A 17,155-nucleotide genomic window follows, 5' to 3' on the forward strand; every position below is an offset into this window, starting at 1 on the left:
TGCGATATTCGCCGTGGCCCACGGGCAAAGGACCATAAATCTTTCGCAGAACTTTTCTCTAGAAAACTCGCAACGTCGACTCATCAGTTGTTGTCATGGTACAAGACTCTGCACCATACAACAGGTTGGGAATAATGAGTGACTTATAGAGTTTGGTTTTCTTCGTCGAGAGAGGACTTTGCTTCTCAATTGCCTACTCAGTCCGAAGTAGCACCTATCGGAAAGAGTTATCCTGCGTTGGATTTCTAGGCTGACATTGTTGGTGGTGTTTACGCTGGTTCCAAGATCGACGAAATTATCTACGACTTCAAAGTTATGACTGTCAACAGTGACGTGAGAGACAACTCGCGAGTGCGACGACTGTTTGTTTGATGACAGGAGATATTTCGTCTTGCCCTCGTTCACTGCCAGACCCATTTGCCTTGCTTCCTTGTCCAGTCTGCAGAAAGCAGAACTAACGGCGCGGGTGTTGAAGCCGATGATATTGATATCATCGGCATATGGCAGCAGCTGTACACTCTTGTAAAGAATTGTACCTGTTTGATTAAGTTCTGCAGCTCGAATTATTTTCTCCAGCAGGAGGTTGAAGAAGTCGCACGATAGGGCCTTGTCTGAAACCTCGTTTAGTATAGAACGGCTCGGAGGGGTCCTTCCCGATCCTGACGGAGCTTTTAGTGTTGCTCAACGTCAGTTTACACAACCGTATTAGTTTTTCGGGGATACCAAATTCCGACATCGCGGCTTAGAGGCAGCTCCTTTTCGTGCTGTCGAAAGCAGCTTTGAAATCGACGAAGAGGTGGTGTGTCTCGATTCTCTTTTCACAGGTCTTTTCCAAAATTTGATGCGTTGTGAATATCTGGTCGGTTGTTGATTTTCCAGGTCTAAAGCCACACTGATAAGGTCCAATCAATTTGTTGAGGGTGGGCTTTAATCTTTCACACAATACGCTCGATAGAACCCTATACGCGATGTGGAGGAAGCTTATCCCACGGTAGTTGGCGCAGATTATGGGGTCTCGCTTTTTGTGAATTGTGCAGAGCACACTTAAACTCCAATCATTGGGCATGCTTTCATCCGACCATATTTTGCAAAGAAGCTGGTGCATGCTCCTTATCAATTCTTCGCCGCCGTGTTTGAATAGCTCGGGCGGTACTCCATCGGCCCCGCTGCTTTGCTGTTCTTAAGGCGGGTAATTGCTATTCCAACTTCTTCATGGTCGGGCAATGGAACGTCTGCTCTATCGTCATCGATTGGCGAATAGGGTTCGCTTTCTCCCGGCGTTTTGCGTTCACTGCCATTCAGCAGGCTGGAGAAGTGTTCCCTCCATAATTAAGTATACTCTGGGCATCGGACACTATATCACCTTTGGATGTTCTACAAGAGTATGCTCCGGTCTTGAAACCTTCAGTTAGCTGCCGAATTTTGTCGTAGAATTTTGGAGCATTACCCCTGTCGGCCGGCTTATCAAGCTCTTCATACTCACGCATTTCGGCCTCTTTCTTTTTCTGTCTGCAAATGCGTCTTGCTTCCCTCCTTAACTCTCGGTATCTATCCCATCCCGCACGTGTTGTGGTCTATCGTAACGTTGCGAGGTAGGCAGCCTGTTTTCTCTCCGCTGCAGTACGGCTCTTCTCGTCGTACCAGCTGTTCTTTTGCATTTTCCGAAATCCAACAGTTTCGGTTGCAGCTGTACATAAGGAGTTTGTAATGCCGTCCCACAGTTCCCTTATACCGAATTGTTGACGAGTGCTCTCAGAGAGCAGGAGTGCAAGTCGAGTTGTTGACGTACGTTTTTTGGTGGTCCGAGTCGATATTAGGACCTCGGAGTGCAAGCACATCTAAACTACTGGAGACGTGTCTTCCGTCTATCACAACATGATCGATCTGGTTGGTAGTTGTGCTAGAATCTAGTGCTACAGATAACCATATTTCGGGCCCCGGCGAAGTCGATCAGCCTCAACCCATTTGGGGATGTTTCTTCGAGGAGGCCGAATTTACCGACCGTCGTGCCAAAGATACTTTCTTTGCCCACCCTGGCGTTAAAGTCGCTAAGCACGATTTTGACATCGTGGCGGGGGCAGCGCTCATAGGTGTGCTCCAAGCGCTCATAGAAGGCATCTTTGGTCACATCGTCCTTCTCTTCCGTCGGGGCGTGGGCGCAAATCAGCGATATGTTGATGAACTTGTTTTTGATGCGGATTGTGGCTAGACGTTCATTCACGGGAGTGAATGATAGTACTCGGCGACGGAGTCTCTCACTTAAATAGCATGGTTTGTATTTGGTTAGCATTTTCATTAATGTTTAAAATGAAAAAAGTTGTGGTAGTGACATAACTACAATAGTTGGACATATGCTACCGGGGAAATTTTTGTAGACATTATGATGTTCTTCAATATTGTTGTACATTATTTTGTTCTATCGCTAATAGTTTCGGCAGCGCATTCGACGAATGACGTTTTAAGACTCATTTTTCTACATCTTCGGTTACATTGTTCAAATTTTACCAAGCATCCCTAACTTTTTTCAAAATGAAATGTATCCTGTGTCAAATTGGAAGAATGTAGCATTCTATTGGTGAAAGAATCTTTTAAATCGGCCCAGTACTTTTTGAGCCTATTCATTACAAACATACAAAAATAGGTACAAATCTTTACTCTTTATAATATTAGTGTAGATTAATATGTACATACATATGTGGGCACACTAACAAGATGCATCACATCTGGCAGCACTGTTTGCCAGTTGTTTTGTTATTTTTCTATTACTTCATTCTCTGTCTATTCTTGGAAATTTATAGTTTCCAACTAAATTCCTATTCTTAGCTTACAGTTTTAAGAAGCGTCACTTTTTGTACAGACGCCGTCAAGAATACAAGTGTTTAAGATCTCTTTAATAAATAATCGTTTTATTATTAAATGTGGGGTCATAATATTTCCACATTATGGTGACCCCGACGTGATTAAATTGGATCAAACTTTGTCTCTACACGCGTTAAAGTACAAATGAGTGCAATCGTTAATATTAACTGCAAATTCACGCTCGTTGCAATTTCTCACTCATCAGTGTCCAAAAATTTGTGCAAACCAGTGACCACGTGCTCTCAATCGATTCATTGACATGCCATTAGAGCATTCGCCAAACACGTCCACCAGTAATTCAAACGTCTTGACATCAATCTCCTCGAACATGACCACAAACGACCCAACTCTGACCATCGGTGACGCCGTCGATGAAGCCCAGAACACTGCATCAATTGTAGCTGTGTCCAGTTGCAAACTCCCGCAGTTCTGGGCCATCGAGCCTCGTTTGTGGTTTGTTCAGGTTGAAGCAGTGTTACAGGTGGCCCGTATCACAAATGACGCATCACGTTACAATCAAATCTTTAGTGCCTTGGACACTGATGCAATGTTACAGCTAGCGGACTTCCTGCAGAATGCACCAGAGACCGACAAGTACGCGAAGTTGAAGGACGAGATATTGAAGCGGTTTTCAGAATCCAGCGACCGCCAGCTTCACCGAGCGCTTACGGAGGTTCAACTCGATGATAAAAAACCTAGCCAGCTCCTGCGCCAGCTTAGAATTCTCATGGACGACCAGCCGGTGTCTCAAACTACTCAGAGATGCCCCTCCAGATGAGCTTGCTGAAGTTGCAGATGAGCTAGTGGAAAACCAGGCTGGCCATTCCGTTTTGGCTACACATCACCAGCCTGCCCAGGCAGCACACAGGGGCGACAAATACTCTGCTCACCAGTACGGCAAAGGACTTGTCAGGCCTTAAACTTGCCATAGCCGACCTGGTGACCTGTATCAAGGACCAGGGAATTACTCGAGACCGACCCCAACCTGCATCTGGCCGTTTCCAGCAGTCATCATCGAAGGAAGAGCAAGCCTCAGACAAGAAGAAGTTCTGCTACTATCACCGTCTCTATGGGTTCAGAGCCAACAAGTGCGAGCGTCCTTGCACCTTCGACTCATCGGCGGAAAACTAACTTCGCTGTCGACCATTCAGGCGGCAGCATAGAGGCTAACACACCACCTACCAGAGAGCATAGCCTTCACATTCATGATCGCACCTCAAACATGAGATTTCTTGTCAATTCTGGATCAGTGATCTCTCTCATGCCCAAGTTCGCCATCAATCACACTCTCACAGAAGATGATCTGATTCTCTTCGCAGCCAACGGGACCGTTATCCGAACATACGGTCGAAAAGTCATCACCCTTGATTTCAATCTTCGCCGTACATTTAATTGGTCTTTTATAATCGAAGATGTCAAGTCAGCCATTCTCGGTGCAGACTTCCTGGTCCACTTTGCATTGCTTCTAGATCTCAAAGGACGATGTCTCATCGATACATCCTCGTCATGCACAACTCAGGGCACACTATCTGAGGCCACGGTACACAGCATTTCAACAATCGATCGCTCAATCTGTCCTGGTGCACATGACGCCCAATACCTGCAATTACTCAATCAATTCATCGACATAACTCATCCCAGCACCAATCCTGTCACAGCCACTGACAGTCAAGTCGCTCATCACATTGAGACAACTGGGCCACCAGTATTTGAGCGCCCACGACGTCTCACCGGCGAGAAACTGCAAATAGCTAAATATGACTTTGACCTCAAGTGTCATCCAAGCCACGCGCCTGGCTTTCCTCGCACCAAACGCCATCCTCTCATTGAGATCCGACGCCTCGGATACAGCCATTGGGGGCGTTCTTGAACAGCGACACAAAGCCTCATGGCAACCACTGGCCTTTTTCTCCCGCAAGATCAGTCCAGCAGAGACCAGATACTCCACGTACGATCGTGAACTTCTAGCCATCTTTGCTGCCATCAAGTTTTTCAAGCACATTCTCGAGGGAAGAAACTTCAGCATCTTCACCGACCACAAGACAAGGCATCACCTCGCCAACTACGTCAATCGGACTACATCTCACAGTTCTCAACTCAGATTTTCCATACCAAGGGCACAGAAAACGTCGTAGCTGATGCGCTTTCGAGAATTAATGCCATAACCATGCCAACCAAACTTGATGCTGAGGCCATTGCACTGGCACAATTCCAAGATGACCAGCTTAATGATCTCCAATCAAGCACATCTCTCAAGCTGCACCTGCTGAACATTGAAGGTCATGATATACTATGTGATGCAGGGTTCTCATTTACTACTCCGTAGCAGCAAAGTTTCTAAAATTATTGCTATGCTAACGCTACCGCTCTCACTTTGTTGGGAGCCATAGCATAGCCTTAGCATAACAATGTAAAGTATGTGCTCTACTCTGCTCCGAGTTTTGTTAGGTAAAAAACTATAGCTGGAGCGGGAGCAAAATATTAAATTCTGCACTATGCTCTGGCGTAGCGGTAGCAAAAAATTGGGAGCGGTAGCACAGCGGAGCTAATGAAAATTTTCATGTGCTACAGCTCCCGCATGTGTTTGTTGTTTTTTTTTCTTTTTTACTATTTTGCTATTTTCTGTCATAGTATTTGAATTAATTGAATAATTCAAAAAAAAAATGTTATGCAAATCATTTTGGCACTTGTTGCGTCAAGTGACTTTATAAATCTAAAATCAAATATTTTAAGAAATATATTAATAAAGTGAATTAAATAATAATTGAATAAAGTATACAATTTTTTTTTATTATGTAAAATATTTACCATTTTTATATTACCAAAAACATCATCTATTCCAAATGTATTACAATACTCAATTACTATGAATTTTCGAAATTAATTTTAACTACATATACTTTCCCCCTTTTTATATACATTGGGTGTTTTTTTTTTAACTATTAATTTTTTTCAGTCCCGTCACGAAATTTCCTTGGAAATACCCCAAAAAAAAAATTCCCTGAAAGTTTTAGCCCCAAATATTAACATTAAGAACTGGACCGAGGCATGTAAAATTTTTCCATAGAAAATACACTACAACCCTGATTTTTTATCTTTAAATTCCTACATATCAGAGGTATTTTATGGCATCGCACATTGAGTACTCAAAGCAAATCGACCTTTTCGACATAACAGAAAATATTTGTACACATATACATACTTCAATGTATATTGCAAAGAATCGAAAAGATTTCTGTATATCTAAAATTATAATAAAGTGTTGATAAAAAGACACTCCAATTATTCCGCTATATCTTTATGTTAGATATCACGTTTGGTTTGTTATGAATGCATTTGCGTCCTTGACCAATAATCCAGCAAAGTATCTGCAGTGCCTTGACGATGAAAATTTCAATGCCATTTTTTGTTGTGATATTAAATACAGTCAAACCTGGATAAGTGAGAACTGGATTAGTGAGAAAACTCTATAAGTGAGAGTAATAGCTAGGACCCGTCATTTTAAGCTTCCTAAACCTCTAATAGTGAGAAACAAAAACCTCTATAAGAGAGAGTCGTTTTTGCCTCATAGACCTCCGTAAGTGAGACTGCTACTTATCTATACCTCTATAAGCGACAGTCGAGCTTTATTTATTTATGAATATTATATATGAGGAACTATAGCTACAATAAAAATACATACATACATAGAAGATACATATATACAGTAACAAATGACAAAACAAATAACAAATTTAACATCTGCTATTTTATTACCCATTCTTAATTTCGTGGAACTTCTTATCATTGATTTTGTATTGTTTTCTTCTCAATAGATTTTATTTGTTGTTAATTTATCGGGTTAGTGAGAAACCTCTATAAGCGAGAATAAAATTGTGCTCCCTTGAACTCTCGCTTATACAGGTTTGACTGTATATCGGACGGGTTCGTCTTAAAAAAAAACTACCTGGGTAAGGAGCAAAAGCAGTATAACCCATATACTAAGCATGTTTGGATATGAAAATTTTTACTTATGTATTTCTTTCTATTTTTGAATTACTAAAATTTTCAAATGATTCTTACATAAATTTTGAACAAATGCTTATGATTTGAAATAAAATTTTTGTATTTATGAGTTGTATTGAATTTTAGCATAAAGAGATAGATCCTATGTCCTTACCCTGCTTCTATGCTACATCCCCACCAATTTTAAGCCAAATCGGTTCAGCCGTTCTTGAGTTATAAACGACTTTCTTTTATATACCAACTTGTACCATTCTTGTAAATGACAGAAAATAGCAAAAAAGAAAAAAAAAAAAACAACAAACACATGCGGGAGCTGTAGCACATGAAAATTTTCATTAGCTCCGCTGTGCTACCGCTCCCAATTTTTTGCTACCGCTACGCCAGAGCATAGCGCAGAATTTAATTTTTTGCTCCCGCTCCAGCTATAGTTTTTTACCTAACAAAACTCGGAGCAGAGTAGAACACATACTTTACATTGTTATGCTATGGCTATGCTATGGCTCCCAACAAAGTGAGAGCGGTAGCAATAGTAAAATGAAATGCTACAAGAGTAGCGTAGTTTTTCAAACGCTGATGTGATGTAACCAATAATATTGTGCGACCTTATCTTCCACAGCCACTGAGACGCCAGTCCTTTGACATCATCCATGGTCTTTCTCATCCTAGTGGCAGGGCCACAGTCAAGGAACTCACCGGAAGATTCGTCTGGCCAGGTATTAGAAAAGGCACACTCCTCTGGTCCAGACACTGCATACCATGTCAACGTTCCAAGGTCCATCGTCACAATCGCACCAAACCACATTGACGTACCAGACAATCGCTTCGAGCATATCCACCTGGATCTCATAGAGCTGCCCAGAGTCAAGGACCTTCGCTACTGTCTGACGATCATTGAGCGCTTCAGCAGATGGCCACACGCCATACCACTCAACAACATGACAGCTGAGACAGTTGCACACGCCTTCTACACTCAGTAGATTTGTCAATTCGGTACACCATTGACAATCACCACTGATCAAGGTCTGCAGTTCGAATCAGCACTGTTCACCTCACTCTCACGAATGCTGGGCATTCATCGTATCAGAACGACGCCGTATTATCCCCACTCGAATGGTCTGGTGGAACGGTGGCACCGCACACTCAAGGCGGCTCTCATGTGCAATAATGAGACACCTTGGCCGGACATGCTTCCGTCAGTTCTACCAGGACTCTCAACCGCATACAAACCAGATCTGAAAGCATCTCCTGCTGAAATGCTTTTCGGGACTACACTACGTATATCCGGTGATTTCTTTGATACAGCAAGCACACCAGGTGATCCACAAACATTCGTGAGAAAATACAGGCAAATCATCCAAGCAATCAGGCCAACACCAACAGCTCATCACACCAAACACAAGCTGTTCCTACTCAAAAACCTTGACACGTGCACCCACGTCTTCAAGAGAGTAGACTCCATCAAGAAGCCTCTGCAACAACTATACACTGGCCCCCATGAAGTCATCCAGCGTGTAGACGACAAAACCTACATCATCAGGATCAATGGAGCAGACAAAACAGTCTCATTCGACAGGCTGAAGCCAGCATACATTGAGTTAACAGACAACTCACAACCAACGCCTTAAAAAGTCCAGCATGACTTTATTTTAAGGGGGAGTACTGTGGGCACACTAACAAGATGCATCACATCTAGCAGCACTGTTTGCCAGTTATTTTATTATTTTTTCTATTACTTCATTCTCTGTATATTCTTGGAAATTTACAGTTTCCAACTAAATTCCTATTCTTAGTTTACAGTTTTAAGAAGCGTCACTTTCTGTACAGACGCCGTCAATAATATAAGTGCTTAAGATCTCTTTAATAAATAATCGTTTTAATATTAAATGAGGTATCATAATATTTCCACACATTCATATGTAGACAACTACAAATGTATATAGACGCATAATCAAGGGAAGCGGTCAATAGGCGGCCATTCGTTTATTTTTTTCGGCACAGGTTGGATTTTCTATCATCACACAAGTGCTGAACCAATGAGCGCGACAGATATTAGATTACACACGTTCTTAGGGACACAGGTATTGATGCAGCTGCACAACTACATAACTGTGTCCCTAAGAACGTGTGTATTTTAATATTTGACAGATGTCGCTTGCAGTCTGTCGTGCTCAATGTGTTCAGCACTTGACTCTTTGACAAAACGCAAGTTTCGGCCATTGGTTGACTCCGTGACAACGGAGATGCGAAAGAAGCGTGGAACACTTGTTATTATGAATGTATGTACACCCAACTCTTTTTTTACACGGTAGATACGTTCCTCAGAAATCCGTGTAAAAAAAAAAGTGCAAAAAAAGAGGCGTTTCCTCTAATAAAGTGGGGGATACGTTCCATGTCATCTGAAAACCGTGTAAGATGAAATAACGAACTATATTTACTTCGAAAAACCGTGAAAAATTGGTAGAGTAAGCAAAAAACAAAAGAAATCTGTTAGTCCAAAATTATGAACGGAAAAATTTTAATAGAAATAAAGATAAAATATTTACATAGCTACATAATTATTCGTCGCTACTTCATAACAAGCGCAATTGTTCGCGTTGAACTGGACAAAAGTCGGTAACATCTCTGGAGATATTCATCAAATAATCCAATGGTGACTTTCATCCGGTAATAGAGTTTTGAATTGTCGGACTACTTTGAATTTTTACGATGTCGACTCTTTTACAAAAAAAAATTTTCAACCGTGTAACTTCGAATCCGTGTAAAAAGAAACCGTGTAAAAGAAAGAGTTGGGTGTAGATATGTATATGGCTCGCATTTGCTTTCGTAAACATACAAATGTGCCGAAGAAATAATATACTTATGTACATATGCATGTGTCATAGAAATTCTATTGGTACAAATATGAAAATGATAACGAATTAATGCGAATATGCATATTTCATGAAGGTTATCAATTTTCTTCTTCACTTTTTAATAGTCGAAATAAATATAATTTATTTGAAATATTAATTTATTTAAAAATTAAAAAATTAAATTAAAGAAAAAAAAATAAAATTAAAATAACGTTTCCTAATTTTTCCCCGATATAGTAAAAATAATTAAAATTTTTACCATTTTCCAGAAAACAATAGTTCATAATGGGTTGTCAAAAAAGTCTTGCGGTATTTTTATTGAGTTTTTTTTTTTTTTTGTATTGAAATAGAAATGAATTTTTGATGACTCATGCCCAGCTCTTGACCGATGCTACGGCTGCTACTACGCCGGTCTCTTTCGACCAATTCAGCGATTTTATCGCAATTTTCGACGACAGGCCTTCCGGAGCGTGGCGCATCTTCGATCACCTCTACACCAGAACGAAAACGTTGAAACTATCGTTGTGCGGTGGAAATGGAAACTGTATCGGGTCCATAAACTGCTCAAATTTTATTGGCGGCTTGAGATGCCTTTTTGCCTTTATCGTAGTAGTAGTAGTAGTAAATATGCCGTATTTTCTCTTTATTTTGCTCCATGTTTGCGACGCTATAACTCACGAACGACTTAAAAGAAACCAATCAAGAAATCAATCAAACACGTATTAGCGCGTGAAATGAGCTTTCCAAAAAGGTATAGCATGACCCAATGCGACGAATAAAACTAGAACTACGCTGTTTCAGCGCCAACTAGCGAAAATACCGCAAGACTTTTTTGACAACCTATTATAATACAAAATAATCGCGCATATGTGACTCAGAGAATGCTTTGTATATTTTTCTTCAAAGCATTTCTCTTTATTGATATTAAGTCGCAAACTTATATTTCTTATTTCAGTTATCATAAACCTATAGTTTTAATGATAAATATTCCTGAATAACCAACAGCTACTGTAAGATAATAAAACCCACATGTATTGTAAAATAATAAAAATATTTTAAACTTTTTATATATTTAATAGAATTTGTTTTCTTATCGGTCACCACGCTCAAAAAAAGTAACTTGAATTAATATCAAAGAAATACTGCATGAATAAAATAAATAAATAATTATAATTGCATAAGTTGATACAAAATGCTATGCAATAGCTTTACCGCGGCAGTCCCCGAGTGCCACACGTCTTTTCTTTTGGATATTGCTTCTCTGGAGAAGCTCCCCTATCCGCACATACCCCATTTATATGGAAATTCGGTTGTTTTTACCCCTCCGCCACAGTAATGGGAATCGTGACTAGTTAATATAAAAAAGGAATCACGCGAAAAAACAAATAAAGAAAAATCGTTAAAAGTCCTACATATTTGCTGTTGAGGATGTGGCAACGCTTGGTTTTCTCATAATTGTAAACAATCTAACCTTTTCAACGATTAGTGTGCTAAGTGATTTTTAAATTAATAAATTTAGGTAAATTATAACAAAATAAAAGTGAAATGTGAACTTATTTCAATGTTTAGAGTGTATACTTAAATATACAGAGTGAAAAACGTGAAAAAATTTTGTGAAACATAGTGAAATACCATGTGTTATTTCTGCAAATTTTTGAACTTTTAAAAGTGAGTATTTTAAAAAACATAGTGAAATACCATGTGTTATTACTGCAAACTTTTGAACTTTTAAAAGTGAATATTTTTCGTTAATAAGTTATTGCAACTTTTATTTTTCTTACACTATGTATGTATATGTATAAACGCTTAGCCAAAAAGCGAAAACTTTGAAGCGTGATTTCTCGGTTTTTCATTTTTACGAATATTCTTAATTGGCGGACAGGATAGAAGAAAACTAAACGTCGTATGGAATTAGGGCAAAGTTTATTATCATTGACATAAAATTATCTTATATTTAAACGAAAAAAAATATTAAGAAAAGTCAAGTTTTAACATATTTTAAAACAGCATAAAGTAAAATTATTTTGATCAAAAGCCACTATTATTCAATTTTTAATAAAATTTTAAATTTTACACTTTTTTTTAGAATTTTCTTAGTTTAACTAGAAGATAAATTAATAAAAAATATGAATCTCTTTGAATTTTTTGTTTCCGATAGAAATTGCGAAAAATGTACATGCGAGATGCATCGGGTAATTGCTCCCCAGAATATCAAAGATTTCGTATCCAAAAAATTTGTGAAAGATGTTCAAATATATAACTATAAAGCCTAGAAATTTCGCTTGAATCAATAATTTCTTTCCCTCCCTCCCGCCATACACGATAAACATGTTCGCGCACCGATCGTAAAAAATCAAACATTTTCGCGAACATGGATCGGTACGCGAACAAGCCCATACCCGATAAACCGCAAGCGCACACATACCGGGCGCCTTTATCTATTTTTAACGCAAACAAAAGTGAACAATGAGAAGTCGCTTACACTTGGGGAAGACATGTGATATAGGAGAGGGCACCTAGGTCGCGGTGCATTACCTCATTAATAATCTATCTATGGACCTAGCACCTTACTTATCTAATCTATTTTTAACACAAACAAAAGTGAACAATGAGAAGTCGCTTACACGTTTGCTAACAGATATTTGTCTTGTAGGGCAGTGATAGAATTCATGAGTGAGTTCGAAGATATATGTACGATTTATCGGAAAATTCTTTAAAATACGAAGCTGGTGCTTGATAAATCTGACACATCTCTATTACAAAGTTCAATCAAAATTGTTTCTAAATGTCAAAAATATAAACAACAGTTCGCAGTAACAAAAGAGACATAACAACCAGAGTTAAAAAATGCGTGCTTCTATTGTTCGTTTGACTAAAGTGTCTCCAAAATTAAAGGAGCTACGTATACATCTTTGTCAATCGGGTGAAGCTTCAAAAGGAGCAAGGTATGCTAAAAAGTTATAGTTATATAATAGTTGTGGATTTACCTGCTATTTATATTTATTCTAAGTATTTCTCTGAAATACTATTAAGATTAAAAAATACTTTTATAATACACTGCTATCAGAAGACTTTTATAATAATCCTTCCAAAATATATATGAATCAGAAATATTTCAAACACATTTATTATTATACCGGCAAACCAACCAAAGAAGGATAACAGGATTTGGTTTATATTATTAATACTATTTATGTCACGATTACAATTGTTTAGGCTCTGTGACTATAGTATCGGCGGATAGATGAGCAAATTGTTTATGAACTTAGAATATTGGGACATTTTTATTTGTTTGTTCTCATAGTGGAAATAAGTTGTACAAAAAATTTTGGCTAGGATTTAGAATAGCGTCTACCGGTTTCGGGTCGGGAACCGAATTTTGGTATAAATGGAGTATTTGCTGATATGGGAGCTTCTCCTCAATACGGCTGGGGGTAATATTACGATTTTTCCGGCGCCGCGATTTGATGGTACGGATGGATAGAGGAGGTCCTCAGCATTAAAAAATGTATACACATATACTGTCCTCAGAGGCATAGTTTCCGAGATATTTCACTTTAAAGTTCAAAAATTTGTAAGAACAATGCTCGTTATTTCACTATGTTTAACCCACTTTTCACATATTTTTTAATTAATATATATTTAATTACACTGTACACATTCGTATTTATCAAAAATTTACACTAATTGTATATTTTTTAAGAAAATAAATATACTTTAAAAATTATTTTGCACATTCAAAGTTTCAAGCGATTTGCGTGTTTACATTATTGACAAATAGCAGTGTTGCCATACTTTGTGTCCTGAAAATATAATCAAAAATGTGTTTCATATATTTATAATACCCCGGTGTTCGATCGATGAGGGTTATTTTTTTTGAAGCGCGGCCGAAGGCCGCCAGTGCAGAAAGTAGTTCGACACAAAGGAATGTTATTTTTTATCTTTATTTATTAATTAACATAATATACAAAAACCGTTTGTATCATTTTCTTTATAAATGTTAAAAAGAAAAATTTTTCATAGTTTTTTTAAAACATAATATGTGGCAACACTGGTACTTGTAATGACATGTGAAGAAAAACAAAACAAAACGACTAAATTGCATGTAAAATTGTGGAACTTTAAAGTGAAATATCTCGGAAACTATGCGTCTGAGGACGCATACATTTTTTAATCCTGAGGATCTCCTCTATCCATCCGTACCATCAAATCGCGGCGCCGGAAAAACCGTAATCGTGCCCGGCTGGGATTAATAATAGCATCGCCCGCTTTCGGGGTTAAAATGGGTATGAACGGATAGAGGAGGTCCTACAGATCAAGAAAATATATATATATGAATATAGTTGCTGCGGACTTAGGGTTCTTTCTGTATTTGCATTTAATGTTAAAAAATTAAACAATATAAAATGAGTGTTCCTCCCATTTATAATGCATTTTACACTAAAATCTTTAACTTTATATCCACTAACACTACACTAATTCGTTTCTACACATTTGTTTTGAATTAAGTAGTGCAAAAATAACTTGAATTCAGCGTTTAAAAAACTGCGGCAAGTTTCAGATCATATGATTTTGCTTCTGCTACTGCTTCTGAAAAAATCAGAAGTCGCATGCTCTGACTGGCGCAAAAATCAATCAGCTACGAAAATCAGAAATCAGCGTAAGTCGCCGTTATTCGTTTTTCTGCTTTCTGATTTGCTGTGGCTTTCGATCGTATACATAAGTTGCCGCAGCAGCTATCGACAATTTTCGACAGTCGTCGGCAGTCACATTCGCGAAAAGTAATGCATTCGACTTTTTGCTACTTTTGATTTTTGTCGCTGTTGCTTTCGATCAGCAGCGTAAGTCGAAAAAAGCAAGAAGCGTCCGATTCGTGGAAGTCACCAGCAGTCGCCGTCTTGTTCTTTTTGCTCTTTTGCTTTTACTGGCAATTAGAACGCTGCTAGACTCACACGTGTTCAGCTATGGCGCCAAATGCAGCGTGGAAAGTTTTCTCATTTATTTATTATTTTTATAACAGGTGTCGATTGAACGAGCTTTCTCTACTTTAAGACTGGTGCCTACTGACTCTCGCAATCGATTAAGCCACGATGTTCTTGAGAACATATTGCTAGTAAAATTAAATCCTAGCTTTCGGGACATGGCCATTGATACGTTGCCACTTTTTGAACAGGAGGAACATTGTAATGAATAATCAAAACAATGAGTAATGTATGTAATGAAAGCAATGAAAAATTAATTTACTGTTATGTTTTTATGTTATTTATTCCAACGAATTTTGATTTAGTTTTTTATATTTATAAACTTAAGAAAAATTAAAAAAGTTGAAAATGAACAACATAATAAAAAAATTCAAGTACACTATAAGTAATTGCCAAACATTTCTTTAAAGTCATAGCTAATCAAAAACGGTCGCAACGGCCGACTTCCACGAATCGGACGCTTCTTGCTTTTTTCGACTTACGCTGCTGATCGAAAGCAACAGCGACAAAAATCAAAAGTAGCAAAAAGTCGAATGCATTACTTTTCGCGACTGTGACTGCCGACGACTGTCGAAAATTGTCGATAGCTGCTGCGGCAACTTATGTATACGATCGAAAGCTACAGCAAAGCAGAAAGCAGAAAAACGAATAACGGCGACTTATGCTGATTTCTGATTTTCGTAGCTGTTTGATTTTTGCGCCAGTCAAAGCATGCGACTTCTGATTTTTTCAGAAGCAGAAGCAAAAGCACTTGCATACTTCTCGATATCGCTCGCAGTTGAAGTAGCGAATAACAACAATATTGCGACTTCTGCTAATTCGACTGCAGTTTTTTAAACACTGCTTGAATTCCGCCTTTAGCTTTCGTTAGAATCCATTTATTAATACAATAAAAAAATGGTTGCAAACAAAAAAACATTTGTGTTACCATATTTTGTAATTGAATAAGAATAAGTAAAGAATCGTATCGTGTGACAGAGAACGTATATTATAGAGAAGGTCCAACAACGGACAGGCGTGTAAACTGTCAAAAGCTAACAAAATGCGATGAGTGCATTTCACCACAGCTAGCTAAGAAGGAGAAATCTTAACAGTGGTGCGTGAACAGAGCTGAGCATTTAATGAAAATTGTGCTCAGAAACATGCATTGCTATTACAGACGTATGTTGGCCTTTTGCTTATATTTTTATAAGCTCATATGCCATCATGTTAATTGATGTGATTATCATTTTGCGTATTTCTATGAATATATGCATAATTTATATCATTATAATTAAATTATGCTATTTTCAAAACAATATTTGTAGTTAATGTGCAACTAAGAGTTATTTATTAAAATATTTCTTATGTTTGAGAATATATTATAATTTCATATTTATATGAATATGTCTTCTTCTTAATTGGCGTAGACACCGCTTACGCGATTATAGCCGAGTTAACAACAGCGCGCCAGTCGTTTCTCCTTTTCGCTACGTGTCGCCAATTGGATATTCCAAGCGTAGCCAGGTCCTTCTCCACTTGGTCCTTCCGATGGAGTGGAGGTCTTCCTCTTCCTCTGCTTCCCCCGGCGGGTACAGCGTCGAATACTTTCAGAGCTGGAGTGTTTTCGTCCATTCGGACAACCTGACCTAGCCAGCGTAGCCGCTGTCTTTTAATTCGCTGAACTATGTCAATGTCGTCATATATCTCGTACAGCTCATCGTTCCATAGAACGCGATATTCGCCGTGGCCAACGCGCAAAGGACCATAAATCTTTCGCAGAACTTTTCTCTCGAAAACTCGCAACATCGACTCATCAGTTGTTGACATCGTCCAAGCCTCTGCACCATATAGCAGGACGGGAATTATGAGCGACTTATAGAGTTTAGCTTTTGTTCGTCTAGAGAGAACTTTACTTATCAATTGCCTACTCAGTCCGAAGTAGCACCTCTTGGCAAGAGCAATCCTGCGTTGGATTTCCAGGCTGACATTGTTGGTGGTGTTAATACTGGTTCCTAAATAGACGAAATTATCTACAACTTCAAAGTTATGACTGTCAACAGTGACGTGAGTGCCAAGTCGCGAGTGCGACGACTGTTTGTTTGATGACAGGAGATATTTCGTCTTGCCCTCGTTCACTGCCAGACCCATTTGTTTTGCTTCCTTGTCTAGTCTGGAGAAAGCAGAACTAACGGCACGGGTGTTAAGGCCGATGATATCAATATCATCAGCATACGCCAGCAGCTGTACACTCTTATAAAAGATGGTACCTTCTCTACTAAGTTCTGCAGCTCGAACTATTTTCTCCAGAAGCAGGTTGAAAAAGTCACACGATAGGGAATCGCCTTGTCTGAAACCTTGTTTGGTATCGAACGGCTCGGAGAGGTCCTTCCCGATTCTGACGGAGCTCTTCGTGTTGCTCAACGTCAGTTTACACAGCCGTATTAGTTTTGCGGGGATACCAAATTCAGACATCGC

At 38.8% G+C, this 17,155-nt stretch overlaps 1 protein-coding gene and 1 long non-coding RNA gene across 2 annotated transcripts in view; one reads left to right on the top strand and one right to left on the bottom strand.

The window, feature by feature from the left end:
- The window catches only part of LOC126765443 (uncharacterized), a 195,839-nt gene that overhangs the window by 155,228 nt on the left and 23,456 nt on the right, over positions 1-17,155 (bottom strand). The window lies entirely within an intron of this gene.
- Positions 12,451-17,155, top strand: part of LOC126765392 (NADH dehydrogenase [ubiquinone] 1 alpha subcomplex subunit 2) — a 38,208-nt gene continuing 33,503 nt past the window's right edge. Inside the window, exon 1 of the mRNA XM_050483123.1 lies at positions 12,451-12,661. Coding sequence (XP_050339080.1) covers positions 12,564-12,661 — 98 coding nt within the window. The 5' untranslated portion in view covers positions 12,451-12,563. The remainder of the gene's footprint in view (positions 12,662-17,155) is intronic.

The sequence above is a fragment of the Bactrocera neohumeralis genome, unplaced genomic scaffold, assembly GCF_024586455.1.
Source record: "Bactrocera neohumeralis isolate Rockhampton unplaced genomic scaffold, APGP_CSIRO_Bneo_wtdbg2-racon-allhic-juicebox.fasta_v2 cluster10, whole genome shotgun sequence".
Lineage (NCBI taxonomy): Eukaryota > Metazoa > Arthropoda > Insecta > Diptera > Tephritidae > Bactrocera > Bactrocera neohumeralis.